General features: G+C 38.8%; 1 protein-coding gene across 12 annotated transcripts in view; it reads right to left on the bottom strand.

Annotated features, from left to right (window-relative positions):
* Positions 1-3,454: 3,454 nt before the first annotated feature.
* Positions 3,455-24,823, bottom strand: part of LOC133463903 (neurexin-1a-like) — a 301,928-nt gene continuing 280,559 nt past the window's right edge. For 8 of the 12 annotated variants that reach the window (XM_061745667.1, XM_061745669.1, XM_061745668.1 and 5 more), the window contains 2 exons: positions 19,792-19,879; positions 3,455-5,291 (listed from right to left, as the gene is read on the bottom strand). In XM_061745667.1, the coding sequence (XP_061601651.1) occupies positions 4,984-5,291; positions 19,792-19,879 (396 nt within the window). In that variant the 3' untranslated portion in view covers positions 3,455-4,983. The remainder of the gene's footprint in view (positions 5,292-19,791; positions 19,880-24,823) is intronic. The other 4 variants (XM_061745672.1, XM_061745673.1, XM_061745677.1 and 1 more) reach the window with 1 other exon arrangement.

The following is a 24,823-nucleotide window of genomic DNA, read 5'->3' as shown; positions in this document are numbered from 1 at the left end:
ATAATGGGCGACACCGAGCATTCTTTTTACAAGACAATAATTCAACAACAGTGTTGTCAGTCAGTTGAGCGTTGAGAGGACAGGAAAGAAAAGGGAACAGCAACAGAGCAGGAACCCCTGCTGGGAAGAAGGAAAACAAGATGATAATAAGAATTTCATGAATAAAGGTGGCGTGAAAGGCGTCAAGTTTAAGAATAAATATAGTCGTTAGTGAATGCCAAAGTACTTCTGAAAGAGGAAAGTTTTAAGGAGAGATTTAAAAGTATCAAGGGATGATGCGTGCCATAAGGTGGAGGCGCTAATGAAAAAACTCTGATCTGGGGATAGTTAGTAGGGAACCATCTGTGGATCTCAAGAGGTTGAGAGGGCACATATCAGGTCAACAAGTCCTAGATGTGTTGGGGCAAGCCCGTGTAAGGCTTTGGAGGTGATCAGTAGGATTTTGAAATCAATAAGAAATCAGGAAGACAGTTTGCATGATGGGGTTGGAAAACAGGAAGCCAGTGAGGGGAAGCAAGTAGGAGAAATGTACTCATACTTTTTGTGCTGGTAATGAGTCTTGGTGCATTAACTTTTTCCAAGTGAGCTGTTGAGATAAATGAAATTATTTTAGAAATTGTTTTAAATTGGAAGGAACAATACTCAATTACATTTGATCGAAGCATCAAAAGGTTAGAGTAAAATATTACTCTTAGATTTCTTGCAGTTTGCTTGATATTATCTGAGAGATTGTCAAGACTGGAAACAGTAGAACAAACACCACTCTGATTTGTATTTTTTCACACTGAATTAAATACAATTTGGAATAAAATGAATAGCTCTTTGAAGAAACTCAATTAATGACAGTTACTGAGGAAATAATCCCCAAGGAGAAGTAATTCCCCCATGGGGATTAACAAAGTATTTCCGAATTGAATTATTTCTTTCTTGTTTTTGGCATACGATGTGATCCAAAATTCCTGTGTAAAACTTAAAGAAATGTATTCACTTTCCATTTATTTTCAACAAACTTATTTAGATCAACCACATTTACAGGGGACCTTAATGTAAACGTCCTGCACTTCCCCCAGTAACCAGTAGGTGTTCAGCTGCTGCACCCACACCGTCTCTGTCCACGTTGTTTAAACAGAGTGTGCTTTTCTCAGTGTGAAAAACGACATTGCCAGCCACCCTTGTGCATGGTCCTTGAGCAGGAGTCGCCCAACGGAAATGAGAAATTTCCATCTGGAAAGTGCAGCACATCACACATTACACACACCATCATATTTGAAGGCAGCTGAACAAGAGCTTTGTGAGAGACTGGTAGATTCTCCTGAGGAGCCATGTATTTGCTGCAGGGGTTTAAATTCTGCTCATATACTGTCAAGCCTCTGTGCTTTTATTTCCCTACAATCTGAAAGTCAGACAAAAAGTTAAAGTAGTAAAAAGGATGAAAGGCTTATTTGTAAAATGTTAGAGAATCTCGCAAGTGTGGTATATTTGTAGTTTCCCCCTTCTAGAGATGTTTCAAACAATGCTCAAGTGTTGAGTACTGTATTTGGTCCTTGTTTGATTTTTGGGTACATTTTCCACTAAGAGGATGTGACTTTAGTCTAAAGTCAACTAACAGCTTACAGCTCATATTTGATTCATCTGCAGATATCTGCTAAATTAAATAGATTAATTTCTGAGCTACATAGCCATGCTTTAAATCCATTTTCAAGTACACATTTCATTCAGCCAGCTTGCACAATAAAGACTTCCTGTCCTTTCATGATAATAAAACATGTGAGATTTGGTGTTGAGGCGCTGATCTAACAAATCTGCACCTATTAGATACACATTAAACTTTGTGGGTAATGAACATAACTTAACCTCCGGTCAATAGAACTGGCGGAAGCTGGAAAGCAGGCGGTATTTTAAGAGCGACAGCAAATTTTGTGCGAAAAAGGCATCTGGGAGACGAATACCCCTTACTTAAGGAGCAATATGAACCCAAATGGAGAAACTGAAAGAGGGAAAGAAATGGGTGAGAGCCACCATAAAACTCAAGACGTCTGTCTGAACCCGCTCTACAAGGCCACATCAGTTTTTGGAAACAATAGTTGAGATGTTCTTGGAAACATAACGAAAAGCTCTGTAATGATTTGCATGGAATTTAAGCCCTATTTGAAATTGGAAACAATAAAAAAAAAACAGCTCACATAATACTGACAGAGGATTTTAACTGTTCTCAGAAAGAATAAACACTATTTAATTAAATTTTAGCATAGAAAATTGAAGAAGGAACATGTCAACAACAATGTTGCATCACTGCCTCTTTTAACTTCTGTTGAAAAACGAGGACACTAGCTGCTGTAATTTAGAAAATGAAACATTTTCTTATTCTTGCTCATATAGTATTTCTGGTGCTCAGCAGTTTGGGGTCAGACGATCCCACGCCTCCTCAGAGTGAATTTCTGGCACCCTCATCGAGTCTGAGCTGCTCTCATTAAAACCAATCTGTTATTGACACGTTGCCTATTACTGTAATTAGTGGTTAAAAAAATTCCAAGTTTTCTCTTTTTGCCATTTTGCTGCTTGTTTTAAACAGTTCTCTCTTCCAACATTTAAAATATTGATGTTTTACAATTTTCAGTTAACTATAATCCCAGAAACAGTGTTGTTAGTTCTTCTATCCATCTGTCTGTCATATTCACTTCATCGTGTTCAGAGTGGCTGGAGCTTATTCCCACTCTCATCGGGTTAGTGTCTTATTTAATCTATTTATTCCAATTTACATCCTCCAGATGAAATAAATCCAATCTTTAAAATGTTTAGAAAACAAAACCTTTGGTAGTATGTGTTTGAAACTGAGATAATCATTGTCTGCCTTTTTTCCTCTAACATAAATGTGTCACATAACCTTTTATATTCTTGTTTTTACATGAGATAACATATGCTGTGGTTAAATGTGACATCAAAGGCCAACAACTGACAGATAAACCAGTTCAAAGAAAGGCAACCTAGCCACTCTTACATCCTTTCTGTCAGAGTAACACTTCATACTGTGGAAAAAAATGGGCCTCGTAAAGAATGAAAAGCGGCATAAACATCTTTGTAGCTGATAAATGTCAAGGTAAAGGACAGCTTTGAAAAGAAACATCTTATGGTGTGACATTAAACTGTAGGGAGTCTGATAAGCACCTCTACTGGGGTCTAACAGCAAGAAACTACATTAACTAGTCCACTTAACTAGTATGAGACTCAGTTTGTTGACTGATTTTTTGGAGAAACAGACAATGTTACACTGGTCCTCAATCTAAATAGATTCATGTTTATCTGACTAATATTGTTAATAGACTATTTTAAGTTCACTTAAAGATAATATTTCATTTATTGGATTTTTTTAAACAATTTTTTATACTATTAAGTACTTTCTTAAATAGAGTAGAAGTACAACTCAACAGAAAAATACACCAAAGGAAACAAGAGGAACAAACAAAAAGAATTTATAGTCATCATTTATAGTTCATGGTCATTTTTGCTCATACTCATTCCAAATACAGGTCTCTGGAAAGCAGAACTGACGGACAGAATGACAGAACAAACACAGAACAGTTGAAATGGAGACTTATTTGAGCTTTTCTCCTCAGGGTTTTGCATCAGCCCAAGCACACATCTGACAGTCTTATAATACCACTTGGAAAGAAAAACACACACAACAATTTCTTTAATCCCAGTCCTTGTCATCATCGTCATCATCATCACTCATATTTTTGTCCGCATTCTCGCTCGTGGATGTCAGGGTTGAGGAGGAAGGCAGTGATTCGATAAGGGAGAAGTTGTCAGGGCACGCCTCCCCACTTTCAACATTTTGTGCAGTTTTTGGGATCTAATATGCTGCTACTGGTCCAGGATTGTTTATCTCAGGTTGGCATTTGTATAAAAACTATATAGGAACACATGTAAAAACAGGGGGGTTCAAATTAGTATCCAACTGAAAAAGAAGCATGTCCTCATAAAATCTTCTATGTCTAGCAACACTTATTAACACTTATGTTTTCTTTTTGTCTTTTTTTACATTTTATTCAAAAATGGTTGAGGAGCAGTTATAGTTGTTTTATCATCTATACAACAGGCTATAAAACACCACTTTGTCACAGTCCAGAAAGCACATATAGATGTGGTTGTACTGTATATAAACATATGTACTGTTATAGGATAATTTTGCGTGCATGGCTCCTGAATGATCACTTTTTTCAGACATCCCAAGGATTCTGAGGAAACTTCCTCCTTTTGAAATCACGCAATGTGAAAACGAAGGCCTCCACATATTTACTGGCACATTTCAAAAACGAGTTCAAATCAGACTTTTTTCATGAGAAATGACCATCCACTCCCATCTTTGCACTGCAGCAGTTCAGCCGGCCAGATGTCAGTCTTTTCAGGATCTCACGGTTTCTTCTGTGGTTGATTTCTCCGTCATCCACTGATGATTTTTCAGTTTGTCCTTTGATCCACAGCAAATGTTTGGCGAATGTATGTATGCATTTATTAATTGTGCCATTTTCTCTAGAAAATATCTCAACAACACATACACAGGCAATGTAAATCCAAACGGCAGGTTTGTAATGTTGGACCTCTATTGTAAACAGCATCTGTACTTCTCTGTTTACCAAAAACAAGGGAGTTGATCGCATTATCCTGGCCAAGGAAGAAGTCACAGAAGGGTTTATGTTGTTTGCGTGACATGTTAGGTATGTATTTAGTCCATTTTGAAGAGTTTGTTGGAGCCACTTTCCCATCAGTTTCATTCTGGACAGTACATATTTCTGTCTTGGATGTTTCAAAGTAAAGTTTTTCTTGTTTTTTTTCCGCCCTTTTTCACTTTACTTAAATGTCTTGTAGGAAAAATGGCTAAATAATCTTCACTTTGTTATTATACTGTACAGATGTTGTCGTCCTGATTTTGTCTTTCGACTGATTTTGGAGCTGGCCTGGCAAAGACCAAAGCTTCAACAATCACACGTAGTACTCCTTGTCCTTGTTCTTCTTGTTCTTGGTGGAGGTCTTTGTGGTGTTGACAGGTTTCTCTTTGACAATGGTGCCATTGGACTGTGCCGAATTGCTGATGTAATTACGACTCTCGTCTACGTGATATGAGCCTTCGTCTCTGTTGCGGTATTTGTACATAGCGTAAAGTAGGATGAGTATACACAGCGCAGCTGCGGCTACGATGCCAACCACCATCCCCGTCGTGCTGCTGGACTCCCTGAAGACTTCTTGCGTGCCTGAATAATCCTCCTTTGGTCCAGAACCTGTGGGACTCGCTGCAAAGTAGACAGAGATACCGTTACTACAAACATACAGCTTTACACTTTCCCATTATCACAATACTTCTGTAGCTTCCCATGTGCTCCCACACATCCATAGTGACTGTGTCTGCCAGGCCCACCAAAACTAAATAAATAAAAGGAATTAACACAATAGAAGAAAATCACAAGATATCAAATCATAAAGGCTGAATTATACTTCTGCGTCAAAACGACGCCGTGTCTACGGCGTGTGGTTTTTGGACACGCAGAGGACACGCCGTCACATGCGCCGTCAGTGACGTGCACCTCCCGAAAATTGTAACTACGCGTCGAGGAGACGCCGTCCACACGCAGACCGAGAGGGCTGTGATTGGTTCGTTTGAAAGCGAAGCATTTCCGGTTTCCGGTTTGAAGCAGTAGTGAACTTCCAGGGCTTTTTTCTTCGTTTATATGTGATTTTTTTTGTTTTTGTTTTTTGCACAATAGTTGTCCTTATTTCTTTGATTTACTGTGACCGGAAAAAGTCGGATAAACCATTCAGAAAAAGATCGCTAACTAGTGGCCGCGGGGGGTACTGCACCGCGACCAAACGGAGAGACGGAGAACTCTGAACGATTCGTGACGGCACCACGGGTGCGCCGTGTGCTCTGCGTGTGTGTGACGCAGAAGTATACTCAGCCCTTAACAATCAAGACTACTTATATAATAGATCAAGAAAACAGAGACATTATATTTTGTTTAGTGAGAGACTTCTATGGTCAAAGTCTTTAAGTAAATGACATGATTGGTGATATAATAATTATAATAATCGATTTTATTTATGGAGCGCTTTTAAAAGATCTCAAAGACGTTTATAGAGTCTAGATATATAGAGATATATAGTTTGAGCATGAACGAGCCTCTGTCTCTATGATATATACATCTTTTTTCTCTCATTCAAAAATGGAAATAAACCCCCTTCCCAAAATACACTTTTAGTTGTCATCCAGTTCCAAAACCTTAAACATTTATAAAGAAACTAACAACTAAATAGTAGTCTCAATCCATCCACCTTTCCCTCATCCAATAAGTCAATAATGCGTGTGTGTGTGTGTGTGTGTGTGTGTGTATGTATGTATGTATGTATGTATGTATGTATGTATGTATGTATGTATGTATGTATGTATGTGTGTGTGTGTGTGTGTGTGTGTGTGTGTATATATATATATATATATATATATATATATATATATATATATATATATAAATAAATAACTGCCTCATTCCACTGTAGCCAAGCTGACCACAAGTCTGTTAAGCCATGTCACATATCACTGTCACTGTGATGACTTAATGGGGTCATTCACAAGTAAAACGGACTCATTAGTAAGAAAATGCATGACATCTATCCCAGTACTGCCTCTGATGCGTCATTGAATGCAGCCGCTTTGAAAACAACAATGGAGCCTAACCTAACCTAACCTGTGGTTAGAGTACTGGTATATAAGATAGTGAAAGCACAGATAAAATGAAAAGTATCTGCTCAAGCATTGAAAATAATGATTTCACTGTAGCGTGTGATGAAGATTCTTCATTCACAGGAAGAAACTGAAATTGTGCACACAAATGTGACTTGAAGCAGCCTAAAGCTGGTTAATCCCACAACACTGTCAAACCTATGGAGCAGAATGATCAATCATACCAAAAGTTATAAAATAAATAGGCACAATCTTGTAAAAAACAAAGTAAATCTTCTGTTGCAAAGTTTTTGCATATCTAAATATCATGAAAAAAAAAATCTTAAGAGATAAAACTGGGTTTAGCAGTACAGCCTCAAATAAGCAAGGAATCATTATTACACAACATAAATATATAAGAAAACTGTGCTACAATGAAGAGAAAGCAAAGTCTCTATCAGTATTTACAACAACTTTTTGTAATTTCTTGAGGTTTGCAGTAATTTGTAAATGAACAGCTCCACAGGATTTCAGTCAGGTTGAGTCAGGTTATGTGGAGCCGTTGCTGTTGTGCTTGAGATCATTGTCCTGTTGCATGTCTCAGTTTTGGCCAAGAGTTTAAGCTGTCACACTGGTGGCCAGGCACTTACATACTTTGGCACTGGGTTTATGGTTTATGGTTGACTCAATGACTGCAAGGTGCAAAACAAATCCAAAACATGAATCCTCCACCACCTGGACTGTTGGTGTGAGGTGTTTGAGCCTCACCAAATGTAGCCCTGTGCATTAAAAACATCCATTTGCATTCTCATCAGTAAAGTCTGAGGCTGTTTTTCAAATTGCAAACTTGCACACTTATATTTACTATAGAGTGCATAAGTACATTCATATCTGACTCAGAAAGGTAAAAAAATTAGATGTATAATTCTGAACACAGTCAGTCTCCCTGGAGAACGATGGACTACAAGTTGTTTTGGATTTGGGCGTCTTGTTTGGACCCCTTCAGAAACTGACAGGCAGCAACAATTGTTTTCTTTCAGGTCACTTTTCATTTCTTTCCTCTTTAGCATTGTATTAAGTGACACCTCAATGCTAAAATGTCTGCTTTATCAACACGACCACAGTTGTTGATGCCTCAACAAATGGACTTGCTCAGCAGCACCTGGATACTTACCCTGGCAGTTTACATGGAAGGAATAGAAATGAACTTGGGTTTTCACACACTGCTTCAGCGTTTTATAATGAAAAGTGGAAATATAGACACAACCATAATTTAGAGAGCACATGGATACATGTCAACAAGTGCAATCACTTTAAACAGAAATAAAACCTCCAAAAAAAATGTGAACATAGCCAGGAAAATGCACAAATGGTGCAACAACCCAGTCACATTTAACCCTCGGGCTGCGGGAGTAAGGTGGATGTGCGTTTGAGTTGAATACAAATGTATGGATTTCAGGCCAGCAGGCAGCTTGTGCCAAGAAGTCGTACTATAGTCTGTGAAAGCCTCCTCACAAAATTCAAATAGATATAATTCTAGTTACAGCTAGAAGACCTGCTCCTAATAATCTATGATCTTATTGGGTTAGTGGCAGCAAGCAAGTCAGATATGGAGGAGAAAAAGAGTAAAGAAAGTCAGACACAGGGAGGAGGTTTGTGATAAATGCAGAGAGGAAGCTGACAACAAGACTCATGTCTTAATGATTCATAAAGAAGCACAGTTAAAAGCTCATGGCTCATTACATGTTTTACAGCACAGCCATGATTGAGCAGGCCACATCTCCAACATTCACTACACATCCAAGCACCATGACTACATTTACTCTCTGAAAATAAATCCTCCCCAAAGAAATAATTCTTCATTTGACTCAGCAGACTGCGCCAAAGGCTGCCCCCACTTCTGCTTCCGAAATGCTGCCATTCAATCAAGCATATTCTGCACATGTCAACCCCATAATATCACTCCTCCTGGCACATCTCCACAGGATTATTTTTTCCCAACAGTCATCATTCCTTTTAAAGCAGTTTTGTTGCCTTTTGTGAAATTCAAACACTCAAAACTCAACAACTGTAAATGAAAGTGCTCTTCCTACACTGGATTGGGACAAAAAAATGAAAAGAAAGCGGATGGTTTTACCGTTGGGTTTAAATCAAAGTTATAGAGAAGTTAGTTTTTACTAGTGTTAATGTGAATAGCAGTGTAGAATCTCTAATACCTACAGAAAAAGAAATAGCTGTGTTGAGGTCCAGATTTGAATTACTCTGCGTTGCCTTGACTGTTATCTAGCAAGATTATCAGTTCTCCTCTTTACTCCCTCTCCTGATGGAAAAAAGAGATGTTGTAGTTGTAAATATAATGTAGTAATCAGAATTTCATATTCAGAGGTAATATGTGGTTGAGTTTGTTTTTTTAATGATTCCATTTGTAATCATAGTTTTTTACCTCGGGATCTTATTTGAAGGTGACACGCAAGATAATATTAGCTTCGTAAAAGTATTGCTTCCAAATGTCTTAAGAGGCATCATTAAAAAGTCAAATGGACACCTGCTGCTGTCACACTGACAGAGGCCTCATTATGACCAGACAGTGGCCCTTCTCTCAGATCAGATTATAAAGCTCTGAGTGATTAAGAACTGCAACACTTTTCTGATTCGTCTTCCTGACATGAAACACTCTCGGGTCCGTGTACCAACTTCAGGGTCAGAATTAACACAGAGAAGCAGAACCCAGTTTTCATGCTCTGCATACGTGGAGAAAACTCTCTTTTTCTTGTATTTGCCTTTATCTTAATCTGACTTTAAGGCCTTTCTTAAAGTCTGATTTCAAATTAATTGTATTGAGTGAAATTACCTCATAAGTATGCTTTCACTGCACTGCAACTGTGAAGATGTAAACCTTTATTCAGCTGGAGATGCTATACTCTCCATAACAGAAAAAAAGAAGTTGTGACATTGATGGCAATTAAAATATTTATCAAACTATTGTTAAATATCCAACAAGTAAGCTGTGCTGAAAGCTGTCTACATTGTCATACTTCAATACAACTACTAGCTATTAAGTGAAATTCATTACTAATGTCCCACTTTGCTGGTCCACTTTTATCACTTATTTCCTCAGGAATATTGTGGTTTTAGAAAATAAATGAATTATTTAGCTTTGATATCACTCCATATCTAAATAAGAGGTTTTTCTCTAAAAACGGACGCTGTCTCTTCATTATTCCACTCCTTTGATCTTGCCCAGCCGGAGAAATATTTCCTCTAAAGGAACTCTCTTATCATGTTAAAATCCAGCGTACAGAGCAACTATCTAACAGCAAAAGAAAAAGACATAAAAACAAAATTTTGTTGCTGTTGAAGTTTCCCATAATCACCTTGTCTTATCTTATAACGTTCTTATTTTATAACAGGGTAACTTTCTAAGAGGACCTTCAAAGAGGGGATTTCTTCTCACCATGGCTAACCATTTTGGAAACTGCTATTCTTGCAGAATTTACACAGAAATGACCTCAAAATTTAACACAGAAAGAATGCTATACCTAGGCATCGTCTCAGCCAGTGACAAGGATAGTGATCGCACATCTATGTCATCTTCTCAAGGCCGTAGGTTATGGTAGAGCACTAACTATGCCGCCGAAACCTTCTTTCATTGTTTTGCCTCACTCGTTTTTGATGGTTTTGGAGATATAATGGCCTGTTTTGGTTACACACATTTCTCTTCTTGAACGAAAGTTCAATGTGAAGACAAGCTTTGTCTTGAATGGTGAAATACTACCAAATTATCCCTACAGACATGTCTGTCTTGCTAACTAGAATAAAGGACATTTAAAACGCTAACTGTAAAGGGCGAAAGCTGTCTGTAAGGAGAGAAGATGCTGCTGCTCTTCATTGACATGTTTTCTAGCAGGGTTAGACTGATCAGTGGCCCAAGTATGCTTCCAGTGCCAGCAGACATTCAAGGACGAGCGCAGAGTTCCACTAGGGGATTGAGTGTGACTGAGCGTTGCAACAGATTAACTCTGCTTGTGACAAGCCCACTTATCCTTGCAGACAGGTGTGAAGAATGCCCTCGCCTTCTGGGCGAAAGCCACTGGTTGACACGGCTCGTCTCCAGCAAGCCGGTGCGCGGACGTTAACGGTGAGTTATTTTCATTTTTGCAATCTATTCTTTTAGAGTTGAAAGTGTAGATAATGTAGCAGATTGATGGAGGAATGAGCCCCCTATCTGCGACGCCGGGGTATTATAAAAGACCATGGCTGGCTCCAGAAGAGACGTGACAGAGTTAGAGGAGTTCAGGAGGCAAGCAGCCTCCCCGGGTTAGATCAGGGGGGAGCCATGTGAAAAAAGTACCTCAGTGCACTGTTCTCCTTGTGTAATCTAACACCTCTCGCTCTGGGCTTTGTTATTTCCTCTTGCCTGGATCTGTTGATTGGCTCCCCTCAGACTGTATTCGCACAGATACTTAACCCTCAACCGAATGACCACAATTTTATTTCATCACAGGCAAAGCAAGACTGAAATACGACGGAGTATTAGGGCCAAACAAAAAAACAAAAAAAGGAAATTATGAGAATAAAGTCATAATGTAATGAGAATAAAGTCGTAATATATTATAAATATATAAATATAACTTTCACAAGATGCTCAATATTCCTCATTTTAACACAGGGAGAAGAAGCTCTTCCTGTTAGAGTTCTCATAAATTATATTCTCATAATATTACGACTTTATTCTCGTGATGTTACGATTTTATTCTCGTAATATTACGACTTCATTCTCGTAATTTTACGACTTTATTCTTGTAATATTACGACTTTATTCTCGTGATGTTACGACTTTATTCTCGTAATATTACGACTTTATTCTCGTAATTTTACGACTTTATTCTCGTAATATTACGACTTTATTCTCGTAATGTTACGACTTTATTCTCGTAATTTTACGACTTTATTCTCGTAATGTTACGACTTTATTCTCGTAATATTACGACTTTATTCTATTACGACTTTATTCTCGCAACATTACGACTTTATTCTCGTAATTTTACGACTTTATTCTCATTATATTATGACTTTATTCTCGTAATTTCCAATTTTTTTTGTCTTAGTTTGGCCCTAATACTCCGTCGTACTGAAAGGATTAGCATTTTACTTTTTATATGTATAAACCTAATCATGTGAAAAATTCAACTGAATGTTTTGACATTGCTTGCTTATTAGTGACCAAATCAATGCTTTGTTTAGCACAGTGCTGACACAGCTATGTTTAGCCTGAAATAATACTAATTCATTGCAGCTCATTAGCTCACAGTCGGTCTCACCAGTATCTGTCAAAGATCCACCTGATGGGATTTTCCATACTCCACTAAATCCTCCGATGGACATCATGATGTCCATCAGAGGATTTGTTAGCCATGAGCCTGGGAACACACCCTGCCCCGCTCACCCTCAAGACAAGCTTGGGCAAAGTAATATGACACAAGGCCTTCAAGGAAGCCTCATAAGGACCTCAGGCAAATTGCATCTGCCTGTCTGTTCATTAGCACTCCATCACTTCAGAGTGAAAGCACATAAACTGAGAAAGAAATAGCGCCTGAAACAAGTGTTTAAAATGATGGCTGTTCTCATACGCTTTACTCGAGCGTACTCAAGGGTAAAATTAGACATGGGGAAAATGACCTTAAAATGCCGCCTGGCTTCATGACAGCATAGCAGGGGTGCACTTGTGAAGCTCTGGAGGTAAACTCGGGGGTTGGAGGAGGTGGGTGAACTTTTGAAAGATTGCAGTTGCGTAAAAGCTGCCAAAATAACTTTCTCCTCTTCATCTCATCCCTTAGTGAGTCTTAAATTACAGTCACATCCAGGCAATCATAACGTCCTTGCCGCTTTATTTACAAGGACAACAGTTAATGTTTCAGCAATTTGGTCACAAATCATTTGCTTACACAAGAGTTTGCACAAGAAAAGATGCAGAACTGCAAACATACTGGTAAAGATAAACTTATATACGACCTTGATGCACAAATGTTGGTAACAAAGAGAAACAGCCTGACTAGGAATAACACTGACCATAAAAAAGGCACTGGATAGTCCAAAGATGTGAACATTTAGGATGGTTACGCCTCAAGCATCTTTCTACCGCAGTTTATGTGATAGCATCTTTTCTCTTGATTCTCCCGGGAGAAAAGTCTGTCTGTTCTATATGGACACATGAACTCGCCTGGCGAAGATATTAAGGAACATGTCATTTAACAGGCTTATGTGCTTCTCCCCTCTTTTTGCATGACTTCTTTTTTGCCATATGCACTCAAGGAGAGAAATGGGATCAGAGATTCCACTCTGCCAGGCGGGATTTGAATAAATGGTTCTTTTCAGAGACTATTTTTCCTCATTTGTCTCCAGTGAGAGGGTTCATTTGTTTGGTAATTTGTAACAGCGTGAACAGGTTGATGGGGGCTATGGATAAAGGAAGAGACTGAGTGGAGGGCAGACGGGTGGACGAGGCGTTCCTTAGGTGTGTGTGAAGCTTGTTGAGAGCTAATGGAGCAGCCAGGGCTTGCACAGGACATATTGAACAAAGTGGGTTTGACCTTTCATTAACTGTTGGTACAACTTGGTAAAAGGAATTATTTCTTTTGAGAAGATAAGGATTTTATTATAAGTGGATTACAATGGCAACGCGGGGTTAATGCATGAGCCCAAATCATTCTAATAATACAAGCATTAGTAGTAAAACGGCCTCAAGCGGAACTCTGATAACTTTGCCCTCCACAAACAGCAACAGCTGACAGACATGAGCAGTACTTCCTACATCTTTGAGGGCTTAAGAAGGTGTGGCGGTAGGTTGCCTCCAGATCAACCCAGGCTTAGTTGGCTTGCTCAGTGACACGTTACTGTTATTCAGCCAGATTAGTGTTATACCATCTTTTTTACTTCATATATCCGGCCATAATCGCGAGCTGTCAGAGCTGTCATATACTAGGGGATCAGTCTGGAGACCGGTCACTGCATCAACTTGAGGAGAGCCAAAGCATTTATTAAATCCCTCCTCCCTCTTTAATTATTTGAGCATCCTCGAGAAGTGATGCAAACCATCGTGTGCTTGAGACATGCTGGCAGTATGCCTCACGATAGCATTTATGCGTGAGTTTGAAGTGGCTCTACTCATGCTGATGGTAGTTGATGAGCTCAGAGCTGAGTGAGCATGAAATAGGGAGACTAATTTTAAAAGGTATTTGATTTAGTCCAGGAAAAGGTATGGTGCTGTTTAAAACTGGGCCCAGAGGAGTTATGCTAAAGAAGACAAGATGAAAGAAGAAACAAGCTTACTTGGCTCGAACGCCTCAAGTCTGGAGTTCACCTCTGGATTACATTCCAAAAGTGTCTATATATACATTAATTCTGTGAATATAATAAAGATCAAAGTCAGAACCTTATTTGTGTCAAATTTTGACACAAATGTAAGCTAAATACTAATTGTTAAATATAATAAAAATGGGAAGAATCGTATGTTTCATTCATGTATCAGACACAGAAGTAATGTTTGGTTCAGTACCTATTTCAAAAAGACATTTGACCTCTGGGATCCAGAGTAGCAAGTCGACCACTGCCCACTTTTAAGATCAAAGTTATAGTTACTAATGATATCAACATTACCGACCAATGGCTGGGCTGCTTTCCTTTTTTTGAATAAGCAGTTTTTCATGCCCTACTTAGACTAATAAACAGACACATTGTGTTAGCATCAATGTCACCACACCAAAAAGATGTGCGGTAGAAAAATAAGAATAATTGAAAATATAAATATGGTGGGATCAGCAAAGAGAGAGTGACAGTAAGTGTGAAATCCTATTTTCTCTCAGAACACACTTCCTTTAAAATAGGATGTAGAAATAAGATGTGGATGGAATAATCCTTGAGGAAAAAGTGCAGAAAGAAAAAAATATAGCAAAAAATTTCCAATGATTGTCCGTGTAAATTGAGAAAGCATAGAATAAAATAAAAGGAAATATGTTGGCAGAAAAGCATCCTGTACGTGATGCTCAAAGGTTACCGCTGATGTTGTAATGATTGCGAGTTGCAATTGTTTTGAACAGGAATCCTGTTTTGGAAAAAGCGCTTTTCATCAGTCAAACCACGAGCGTTAGCGGCAGTCAAGTAAGGAGTGTGCACACAGGCAAAGAGCATGCTACTGTATTCAGCAGGAGAAGAAAACAACACACCGAGTTCCAGCTGAGTATGATTGAATAACCTATTAAATGGGAGCAGTGACCTCTTAAGCCAGAGCAATGCTTTTAATGTTTCATTAATCCCACAGCTACTTTTAAGACAATAATTTACTCTATTTCCTTTCCTCCTGGCTGGGTGAGGTCCTATCATAGCCATCGGGTTAAAGAGAGAGTGTATTTGCTACTTGATTTATTGGTTTCTTCTATGTACTATCTCCACACCCATAAATTAAATCTATTAAAACAAATGTCAAACACATTAGTAGCTGCTAATGTCACAGCAGAATGCTTGAGGATAGAAATTATGAGAAAGCATAGAGAGATGAGGAAACTAGAGATGATTAACCTTAACCTTCCTTTGGGCGATTCACAGCAAAGGGTTGCTGGACCTTACAGTGCAGGCACTGAATGATTATTTGTTAAACAGAGAAGCGTTCCTAATCGAGAACTCTGATTGGGATGACCGGTATGTGAGCAGGGAGCTTATTACTTTCTTGGAAATCACATTTCATGTGACTGCATCTTGCATAATTAATGATTGTGGAGTTCTGTAGAATGAAGGTGCAAACATAGAAAAGATAAACCTCCAGATGGTGTAGGCAATGTTATGTGAGGTGATAGGATTCTACTTGTGTGCACTTTGTGCAAAGAAACACACATTAGAGAGGTTGCAATCAGAGAATTAGAAGATCAGAAGAGAAATATTAAGTATTCTGTCAGAAGCAAAGAAAAAGTCCTGCTTCCCTTCATTATATTTTCTGTATGAGGTCTGGTGAGTTTTGTCCTCAAGAAACGTCTTAGCGTAGAAAAAAAATACGTCTTGAAGCCAGAAAATGTATTTACATCAACCCGTTACGAATTGTAAGCAAGAGATAAAAATGTTCACAGTCATCAGTGGTCTATTGGCTTTGAAAGGCAAGCTTGACATTTCACCAGAATTACAGCTGCAAAATGAGGCTACAAACAGCAGCTGTTCATTTTTTTCTTCTATTTAGTCTGTGTGTAAATTAAACAAGATATATGTGTTAATGGGTGTACTTTAGTGTTTCTGCTTTTGCCATTACATGAGTTCCTTTTTCTTTTTTTGCTTCTCTCCGCTGTCCTCCACATTTCTGCTAATGTCCACTAACATTTACTAGTGGTACTCTTAACTGATCTATCTGAGTAAATAAACAAATACAACAATAATCTTCTTGGAATTATGGATTAGCTTAATTTTATGGAAAGTAATACATTTTGGGTGACACAGTACTGACAATTTTATTGTAAAAAAAGGTCTATTCAACAAATTTATTGACAAGAATTTGACTTATAGGGTGGACTAGCTCAGAGGTGAAAAACCAAATTATGTGAAACAAAAGCAGTCGCAGGGTATAACTATGTAACCTTGGATATGGATCACTGTGCATCATCTGCCCCCCCATAAAGAGTCTGCACGACACTAATAAAACGAAACAGGAAAGTAAGAGACATCCGTTCCATCTGACCCCATGTAGCTCAGCAACAACCCCTCTATTAACTTTCACCATGAAAACTGAGGTTAGTGCTTGGAAATCAGGGCCAGCTGAGATCTTACCAGGCTATTTTCACACACCCAAGTGTACATCTATATTCTCTTCCAGTTGATTGGCCAGCACTTCATAGTGGCCTTTAAACAAGCAATCTTTTCTTGAAGAAAAATGCAGAGCCCATTTAAGCTAAATGTCAGAATTTATTCAGTATTTATAAAACAAAGTTGACCTTCAAGGCAGGTTAGGTCATTATGCAGATTATTTGCATATATGTTGCTTTTTTTATAAGGTGAGATCTCATGGAAGCTAAAGGCCTCATCATGCCTCAGTTTGCTTAACAATTTTTAACAACAAGCCTGGCAACGATCGGAGCTTTGCATGTACCTGCAACCCAAGTAGCTGCTGAGAATATGCACATTCCTGAACCATCCTCCTAATCCAAATCAGATGTGCTCAGGCATTTGTTAAAGCATCATGAGCCTTTGTATTCCTCTGTATTTTCCAGAACTAGAGGGAGGATTCAATTTGGTGCATTATGATGTAATCTTAGTCCTGTTGGGCGATATTCTCTGCTGGTACTGCTGGTTTCCATGCTCTATGGAAGTAAGGCTAATAAAGCTTAGCAACAAGTAAGTTTAGCCAATTCATGTCTTTCACAAGCTAATAGCAACCGTCCGGGGGGGGGAGGGGGCAAGACAGGATGATCGAGGGCTGACCTTGGACGACAGATAGCCAACATAATAACCAATTTTGGATTCACCTCTTTGGCTAACTTATCCATCAACATTGCTTTAGCATTTCCATGCATGAGACTGTGAAGAATGCAAGGCAAATATGGACACAGATATCAAGAGCATGAGCTTTTGGCCTCTGCTTTGACTTACCAGACAAAATAGGCTGGTATTGCATGAAAAAATATATATTATCAGTATTATTACAGTAAGGTACTACACCCGTAATCTGAGTAAGCAGGACTTTATTACTGATATTGTATCCAGTTCTTTACACACAGCAGTCCTGTCTGAGATGTGGTGAGTGCTTGGCAGAGCATGTGAATCGTTCTGAGTGTATATATTAATCAGGATACAGTGTTAGACAGCTGCCACCCTGGGAGACCACAGCTCTGGTGTCAAATCCCCTTCAGTGATCACAGAAGGAGAGGGATACATTGCACTGAGAGGTAGTGTCCCTAAAGCATCACATAGTAGCAACTGATGTTTTGGCAGATGCCCTTGTTGAAAGATATGATAATGCAAGCTGCATGTGTGAATCAGCGTGCAGCCTAATCTCCTGTGGATGGTATCTGCCTGATGTAGCAGATATGCACTGGAAGTACCTTTTGTGATACTACCCACATCAATCTAATGCACAGTACTGAAATGAAAGGGTACGTGTAAATGTGGCAAACAATAGTCTTGCAAAAGGAAGGCCAGAAGAACAGGAAGAGGGACAGACTAGAAAGCTGATAGTTAATGCTGTGGGGCAGACATTAATTTAGAGGAGGTTTTATGACCACATACAGATCAATAGCACATTTAGATGGAGTGGGGAGCCTTGAGTTTGGGCTTAATTGTTCTCCCTGCTTCTCATAAATGCAGAATGCATTTGGAAATTCCTCTTTTCATTGCCAGATGCTAGGTTTAGACTTAGTTGTCCTCCGTGTGTGGCAAGAGACAAAGATTATAAGTTGTGGAGGATTTGCTGGGAACAAACAGAATTACAATCACTACTTGTCAGAATAAAACCAAAGAGCTGTATTTTTAACTACTTTGAAGGAAAAACAATATGTGTCTCTTTTTATTCTGAAATCATCTGGGCTCTTGATCACACCAAAAAATGTTTATTTATTTTACGAGGATCAAAACCTGACGTGTGCCTCAATCATAATCACCAAGGGAAATTATGTGCACCTATTGTGAACAATAGTATGCAAGAAAACAAAAGAGAGGAATCCCACTGCCCACCGCAGAATTTAATTAACAACGGTGGGGACCCTGTACACATCTGTAAAAATAACCCCTAATACGCTCCTCTCCAGTTTACCATGTTTGTGTATTAAGTTCTGGAGTCATGCAGGTCTTGTAATTACAACTAGTGATTTTATGTCTCCCTGAGAACTCCCCTGTTTGAACATTAGCAAATGCCATGAGCTGATGAAGACAAATACTATACAATTGGAGTGCAATTAAAAAAAACTGTAATAACAGCTGCTTTGATGCATGAAAAACACTTAAAGCAGTGTGGAGTTTTAGTTATGGTGCAACTCTCAGAGAGACCTTTGCTGTTAAAACATTCTAGTCTCAGCTAAATTATTGCTGGATGGTTATCAGATTTAAATAAAAGTACAGGAAGCAATTAACTTGAAACATTTCAGTCAAATTACTAGCTAAAAAAGAGTAAGTTATCTTGCAACTTACTTAAAAATGTTTTGTTATTCTGAAAATATGTTTATATCACTGAGTTTGTGACTGTAGTTTATTTCTTGTGAATTAAATTTGCTCATAAACTAACTTTCACAATGAAAGTTGCTTTAAGGTACCCTTATAGTTATACCTATAATTTTATAATTTCATTTTCTGTATTTAAAAGAACACACTGCATTCTTTATAATATCATAAATAAACAAAGTAATTCCTATACTGTACATTACTTCAGGACCTCTGGTCACCTTCTGTCTGAAATGCTCCACTTTAGCTTCTGTCTTTTGTTGTCCAGTCCCTAAAATGTGCCGCCTGCTCAGAGGATCCAGCATATTGCATGAAAATGGAAAGAAGCTGCATGTTCTTTCTTTGAGTTGAATTTGCTGCAAGGCAGGCATTATGTAAATATGTTACATAGCGATGTAGATAAATTGCAAACAAGGTGCTTGAGGCAATTCAGGAGCAGAGTCCTCTGTGGGAGAATGTAACTCCTTGTGAAAAATCCATAAAATTCAATGTGGCCTTTTGAACCTAGAGTAAGTAAGCCTAGTGGACTTTCCAAGCTCAGACTGGCATGTTTGCATCAAAGGACCATAATTACTGTGGTCACAAATCAATAGAAACAAAATATATATTTTTTACCACTGTTTGGATAGCTTCAATTTTTGTGATACATTTCTGTATACCGAAAAGCGAAATCTGCTAAAAACAGGTGGAATTAAATGCTGTAGTATCATGGAGTTGGCAGTTGCCTGAAAAACAACTGTGGGTCTGAGCGTTCAGGCTTTAAAGCGACTCCAAGCTGCTCATTTAAACACGGCGTGGTGTCCTATAGTGACTTCGCTGGGGGTGGACTTTGACACACAAAGACAAACTGGCACACCTAGAGAGAAGTAGAATAGAAAAAAGAGATGACTAACCTAACCCACCTGAGCTCGGCTCACAGGGATCGATGTCCTCATCATCACTTGGACATTCAGCTGAAGCCACCACAAAGTCATCAGTTGTCTGAAAAGAGAGAAGTAAACAGTGGAGAGGTGAGGGCATGAAATACTTTAGCTGCATCAAAGAGGCAAAATGACTCCCTCTCAACACAACCAATAGTGGGGTTTCCAGAGGGTTAGGTTAAGGGGAGTGAGGCAGATGGCATGCGAATCCAGACAGCTACACTGTTTGGCTGCTGGATCCATCTGTCAACACGGCCCCACGCTGCCTGGCGCGGTAGCAGCTGCTTCACTGCTTTCCAGGCAACGGCATCCTCACAAAGACGAGATCCGATTATTGAAGAACAGTGAAAGCTGAAGTTCACAGCACAATTGTCACCTCACATGCTCAATTTGTGTTTTAGTATGTGGCTTTGCAAAGCCCTTCAAGGGATTGTTAAGTCCTCACAGAACACCTCTGACATTTAGAGGACAACAAGCCATGAAAGCTTAAAAGAGAGGTAGAAAACTAAGGGCAGAGCAGCAGAGGTTCATATCGATATTTCTTCCCGTCTTTCTTTCACTGTGAATCAGTATCTCTTTTACAAAATAAGCATCCAGAATAAACCAAAATCATTATTCTGCTGCCATGTCTACTCTGATAACAATTCCGTTTTTGATTGTTTTCAGGGCACTTCCTCATCTGCCAAACATGATACATTTTCCTATCTTGAAAAGAGGATATGGCAGAAAAAAAAATAAAAAATCAGAAAAAGCACACTGTAAAACATTATACTGCAATTTTCTGCAATGTTCTTTTACAGTCTTGCCTCAGGCAATTTGATCAGTCTGCGTTAAAGGTCATTTCATTTAAACATTACAGCCTCTTCAGGGCCAGGTTAGATTTTCGGTTGTGGAGGGCGGCTAAGCAAAATAAACTGCAGCCATAAATTTAACACGGCAGTTCTGCATATCCGTTTTAGACAAACAATTATAATCCTCAAATGTGTGCCTAATAGTACTTATTGTACAGAATTGTTCATCGTATTGGGTTTGCATATATGACAGAAACAAAATGGATATATGGATGAGGGATGCGTCAGATCTAAAAACAACAACATGGACGTGGGCTGTTATTGAATCAGCGCTCTTATGTCACCCATGTTTGACTGTACATCGAAACATCAGCAAGTTGGATTAGTATTGACCGAGCTTAAGGAAATTAAAGGTGATGCCATTTTGCTGAAAATCCATTTGCTTGCACATAATGTGATTTTTCTTTTGTTTTTTGTGACTGTAACATAATTTTGACATTCCAAACATGGGCCAGGCAACGTCTTTACATAATAGACCTGGAAATAATAGATCAAACCCATTAAGGGTGCTCTAAGTTGTTTTTTTTTGTGCATCTGTGAAGCGAGAGGCTAGGGGAAGCCATCCAAATGCAAATTTAATTTGCTGTGCATGAGGCTGATATACAGTGTTGGCCATCCAGATGGCAAAACCACCAGATCCTGCAGAGCCACATCCATCACTTCTACCTTGTGATTTGTTTTTCCTGGCGGGAGATTTTGACACTCTGTACTCACTGGCAGAGGTACAGGAATCGAGGAATCAATATTGCCTCCCTCGTTGTCCCACATTACTTCTCTCATCCTCCCTCTTACATCATTTTTTTTCTTTCGTCCTTATGTTAAACTCCATCCATCAGATTTATTTGAAAACTCAAAAATAGGAAGTAATGTGATGTTGCTCCACCAGATGAAAGTTAACTCACATAGGATACCCTGAACGGAGGTGCTCATACACTATTCATGTTTTGGTGTCCTTACGGAGGTCAGTGTCACATCACAAGTTGTTCAATCACACTATCTGAGTAAAATCCAATACATATGGATACTTGCTTATCTGTTTACAAGACAACCTTTGATTTTACAATTAAGGGTAGGGAGAGTTAATCTACAATTTTCTGCTTCATTTTCTTTTGTCTTGCCTGTCAAAACTGGCAATACGAGAGACTGAAAGTGAATGAAAATATTTTGTATTGTACCAAAACACGCAGGAATAATGTCATGTTCATTTACCCCAGGCCAAGACAAGCTTGTAGGGTGCCACACTTCATTTATCTTTTCAAAATTCCACCTATGTGTCATATTTTTAAATGAATTATGTGTAACATGGATGTAAGCCTCAGAACAAACACTAAAAAGGAATTCAGGTGTTACTGGGTGTCCATCTGCCATCCAGGATTAGAGTGTAGGTTAACATTTTGATGTGGCCATGACCTGGTGGAAATCCAATAACATTAGCGATTCATGGTGTCCTCGTCCAACGCTTGGCTTCTTTTTCAGCCGTGACAATTCAATGTGAGCCATGTGTGGGGCTTACTATGCAATTTAGCCACAGTGATGAAAACTGACAGGGAGCTTGGGCTGCGACGCCAGAAAGGGACACTCAAATCTTGAGAAATCTTTTTTAAGGGATATATACTGAATGAAACTGGCTATTGATGAGGTTATTTTGACATTGCATTGATAAAAAAAGAAAAAGAAAGTGTATGTATGTATGTGATAAATATTCAAACCATCCAGCGGCGTGATCAGACAATCTAACAATACTCAGCATCACCTGATCCACTGTGTCAGAAACCATAGACAGATAAATAAAAGACCTGTTCGGTGTTGCTTGGTATTTAAAACTTTGATGATATCATGTATTCATTTTAAGGCTGCTGCAGTTTTACTGTGTTTTTTTCCAAAGCCAGACTGATAGTCTAATAAAGTATTATTAGCAAACTAAACTACTTATTTTAAAATAATTGGAAAACTTTAGCAAGATTAAACTGCTTTGATATGATTGCTTATTCAGGTCTAGAGGGAGAACAAAAGCAAGTTTTTACACAGAAGATATCTAATCTGTTTCCGAGTAAAAGTTTAAAAATATAGAGAATAAATAAATTATTTGTTTTTAGTTTTTCAAGTTTTAGTTAGGATTACGGATGTCAAGAGCGTTACACCAATTGGAAACACACCCCAACAGATCGGTGTATAAACAAGATTCAGCTCTAGTTCATCTCATGAAGGTATTTCTAAAATGCTAAAAGCAAAGACTCTTGGTTTGGAAGCATCATTAATCTAGCTGTAAAGTGCTGAAGCCATGGTAAACCTACAGCACAGCTCATTTATCTGCCTCTGCTCGGAGCAAATGAGAGCTCACTCCTATGAGAGAACTCTGGGAGACAGTTGGAAAAGTGGAAGTAAAAGAATTGCTAAAGAGTGAAGTGGGAAACTGTATGAAAATGCTGATGCTGTCTAAATACTAACTCTAAAGATACATATCACAGTCAGTCTCAGTAAATGTATCGGAGGAGTGGGGCTATTGACTGACCTTGGCTCATGCACTGATTGAGCCATCAAAGAGGACGTGGACCAGCGAACTCCAGCCTGACTCAGCCCTGGTGCCTTCTTTATAACTGTCATGCTGATTTTCGATCTCTCAGGATTGATAAGCATCTTCCTTAATGAGATGTCCAGGCTAAGCCATGCTCTGCCTGGGTTTGCTACAGCTTACTCAGCAGTCACATTCTGCAGGACACCAGGTTATCTACAACTCCACAAACAAATCTACTTCCTACAAACACCTCTGTCTAATAGTTACTATATAGAGTAGGTCGCTTTACAATGTGATACATTTGTACATTGCTCCACTGAATGCATGTTTTCCCCTTTTAATGCTGACCTGAGGAAGGAGAGGGAGGGGGCTGCTCCTCAGGGAGGATGCTGTTTGCTGCTGCCCCAGTGCTTGAGAGCAAGAGACACCTTCTCTGTAATAACCTGTCGGCATGTCTCTATGGAGAGCTGTGCGTTTTCACATTGTTTCTCTCTGGTCTAATTTGATGAATGCTCTCTGGCACACAACATGTCTCTTTGGAGACAAGCTGAAAGTCAGGAGGACACTGAAGGCATCTGAGGGGTTTATCCAAAGCATGCCTCTGCTGTCCTGGTAATGTATTCCACTGAGGATGCTTGCTGTTTCTTTTGCCTTTTTGTTATTTTTCTCTCTCCAGCCACCTCTTTTAGTCCAATAAAACCTCTTTTTCTGCAAATCTTTTGTATTAACGATCAGTGTCCATAATCTACTGCTCATTAACATATCGTAAAATTCTTAATCAGTTTTCTTCATTTGAATACCAAATACAGTATGCTATCATCTGTGAAGGTTTGTATGTATTAAACAGTTAATTAAAGGTAGGAAATATTATAGAACAATTGTTCTCCACTCACAAGAATACTTTCAGAAGAAAAAAACACAATATAGGAAGATATGACAGCAGTGGTGGCCTGTGTAAAAGCCTCACCACTCGAGCTGCACGTTTCTAAATTCAAAGGAAAAGAAAGTTGCCTGTATTTTAGAAATGTGTTTGATTCAAATACAATATTGTATTCTAACAGAGCAGGAGTGAACCAGTGTTGAAAAGGGGCTTTTATTTTTAGAAAGCATAATGTTGAACACACATTTCAACCACAGTGACGTGTGTTATGTGCTAGAAGCTCAAGGACATTAGTAATCCCCATTAATTACTATACTTTTTAAAGTCTTTTTGAAAAAAAATACCCATCTAATCTTAAATAAAACTAAAGCAAATATGGGTATCAGAGTACTTATAAAATATAATCATACTGTACTCAAGCTTATATTTCATCTGTATTATCTATGAACCCCCCCCCGTCCCCCAAGAAAATGAAAAAAAACACACACATTAAGACCCCATATTCAAAATGTTACCTATATTTTGTCAACCCTAAAAGCAAAGGAATCGATATATTTTCTTGCTCAGAACATATGCCATTATTTCTCAAGCTGGTGCCTACTTAAACTGCCTGCTAGGGTCCATGTCTGACCAGAACTGCAGTCCACAACAGACTAATTGGGAGGAGTTTGCTGGCCTAAGCCTCAGTCTTGCAGCAGCACATCATTAGTGAGCCAGTGAGAAAGGCAGAGGGAGATGGTGGTGGGACAGTGCTCAGGG

Source organism: Cololabis saira, chromosome 17 (genome assembly GCF_033807715.1).
Source record: "Cololabis saira isolate AMF1-May2022 chromosome 17, fColSai1.1, whole genome shotgun sequence".
Lineage (NCBI taxonomy): Eukaryota > Metazoa > Chordata > Actinopteri > Beloniformes > Belonidae > Cololabis > Cololabis saira.
Note: the sequence above shows the minus strand (reverse complement) of the source record. Positions and strands in the feature narration are given on the sequence as shown.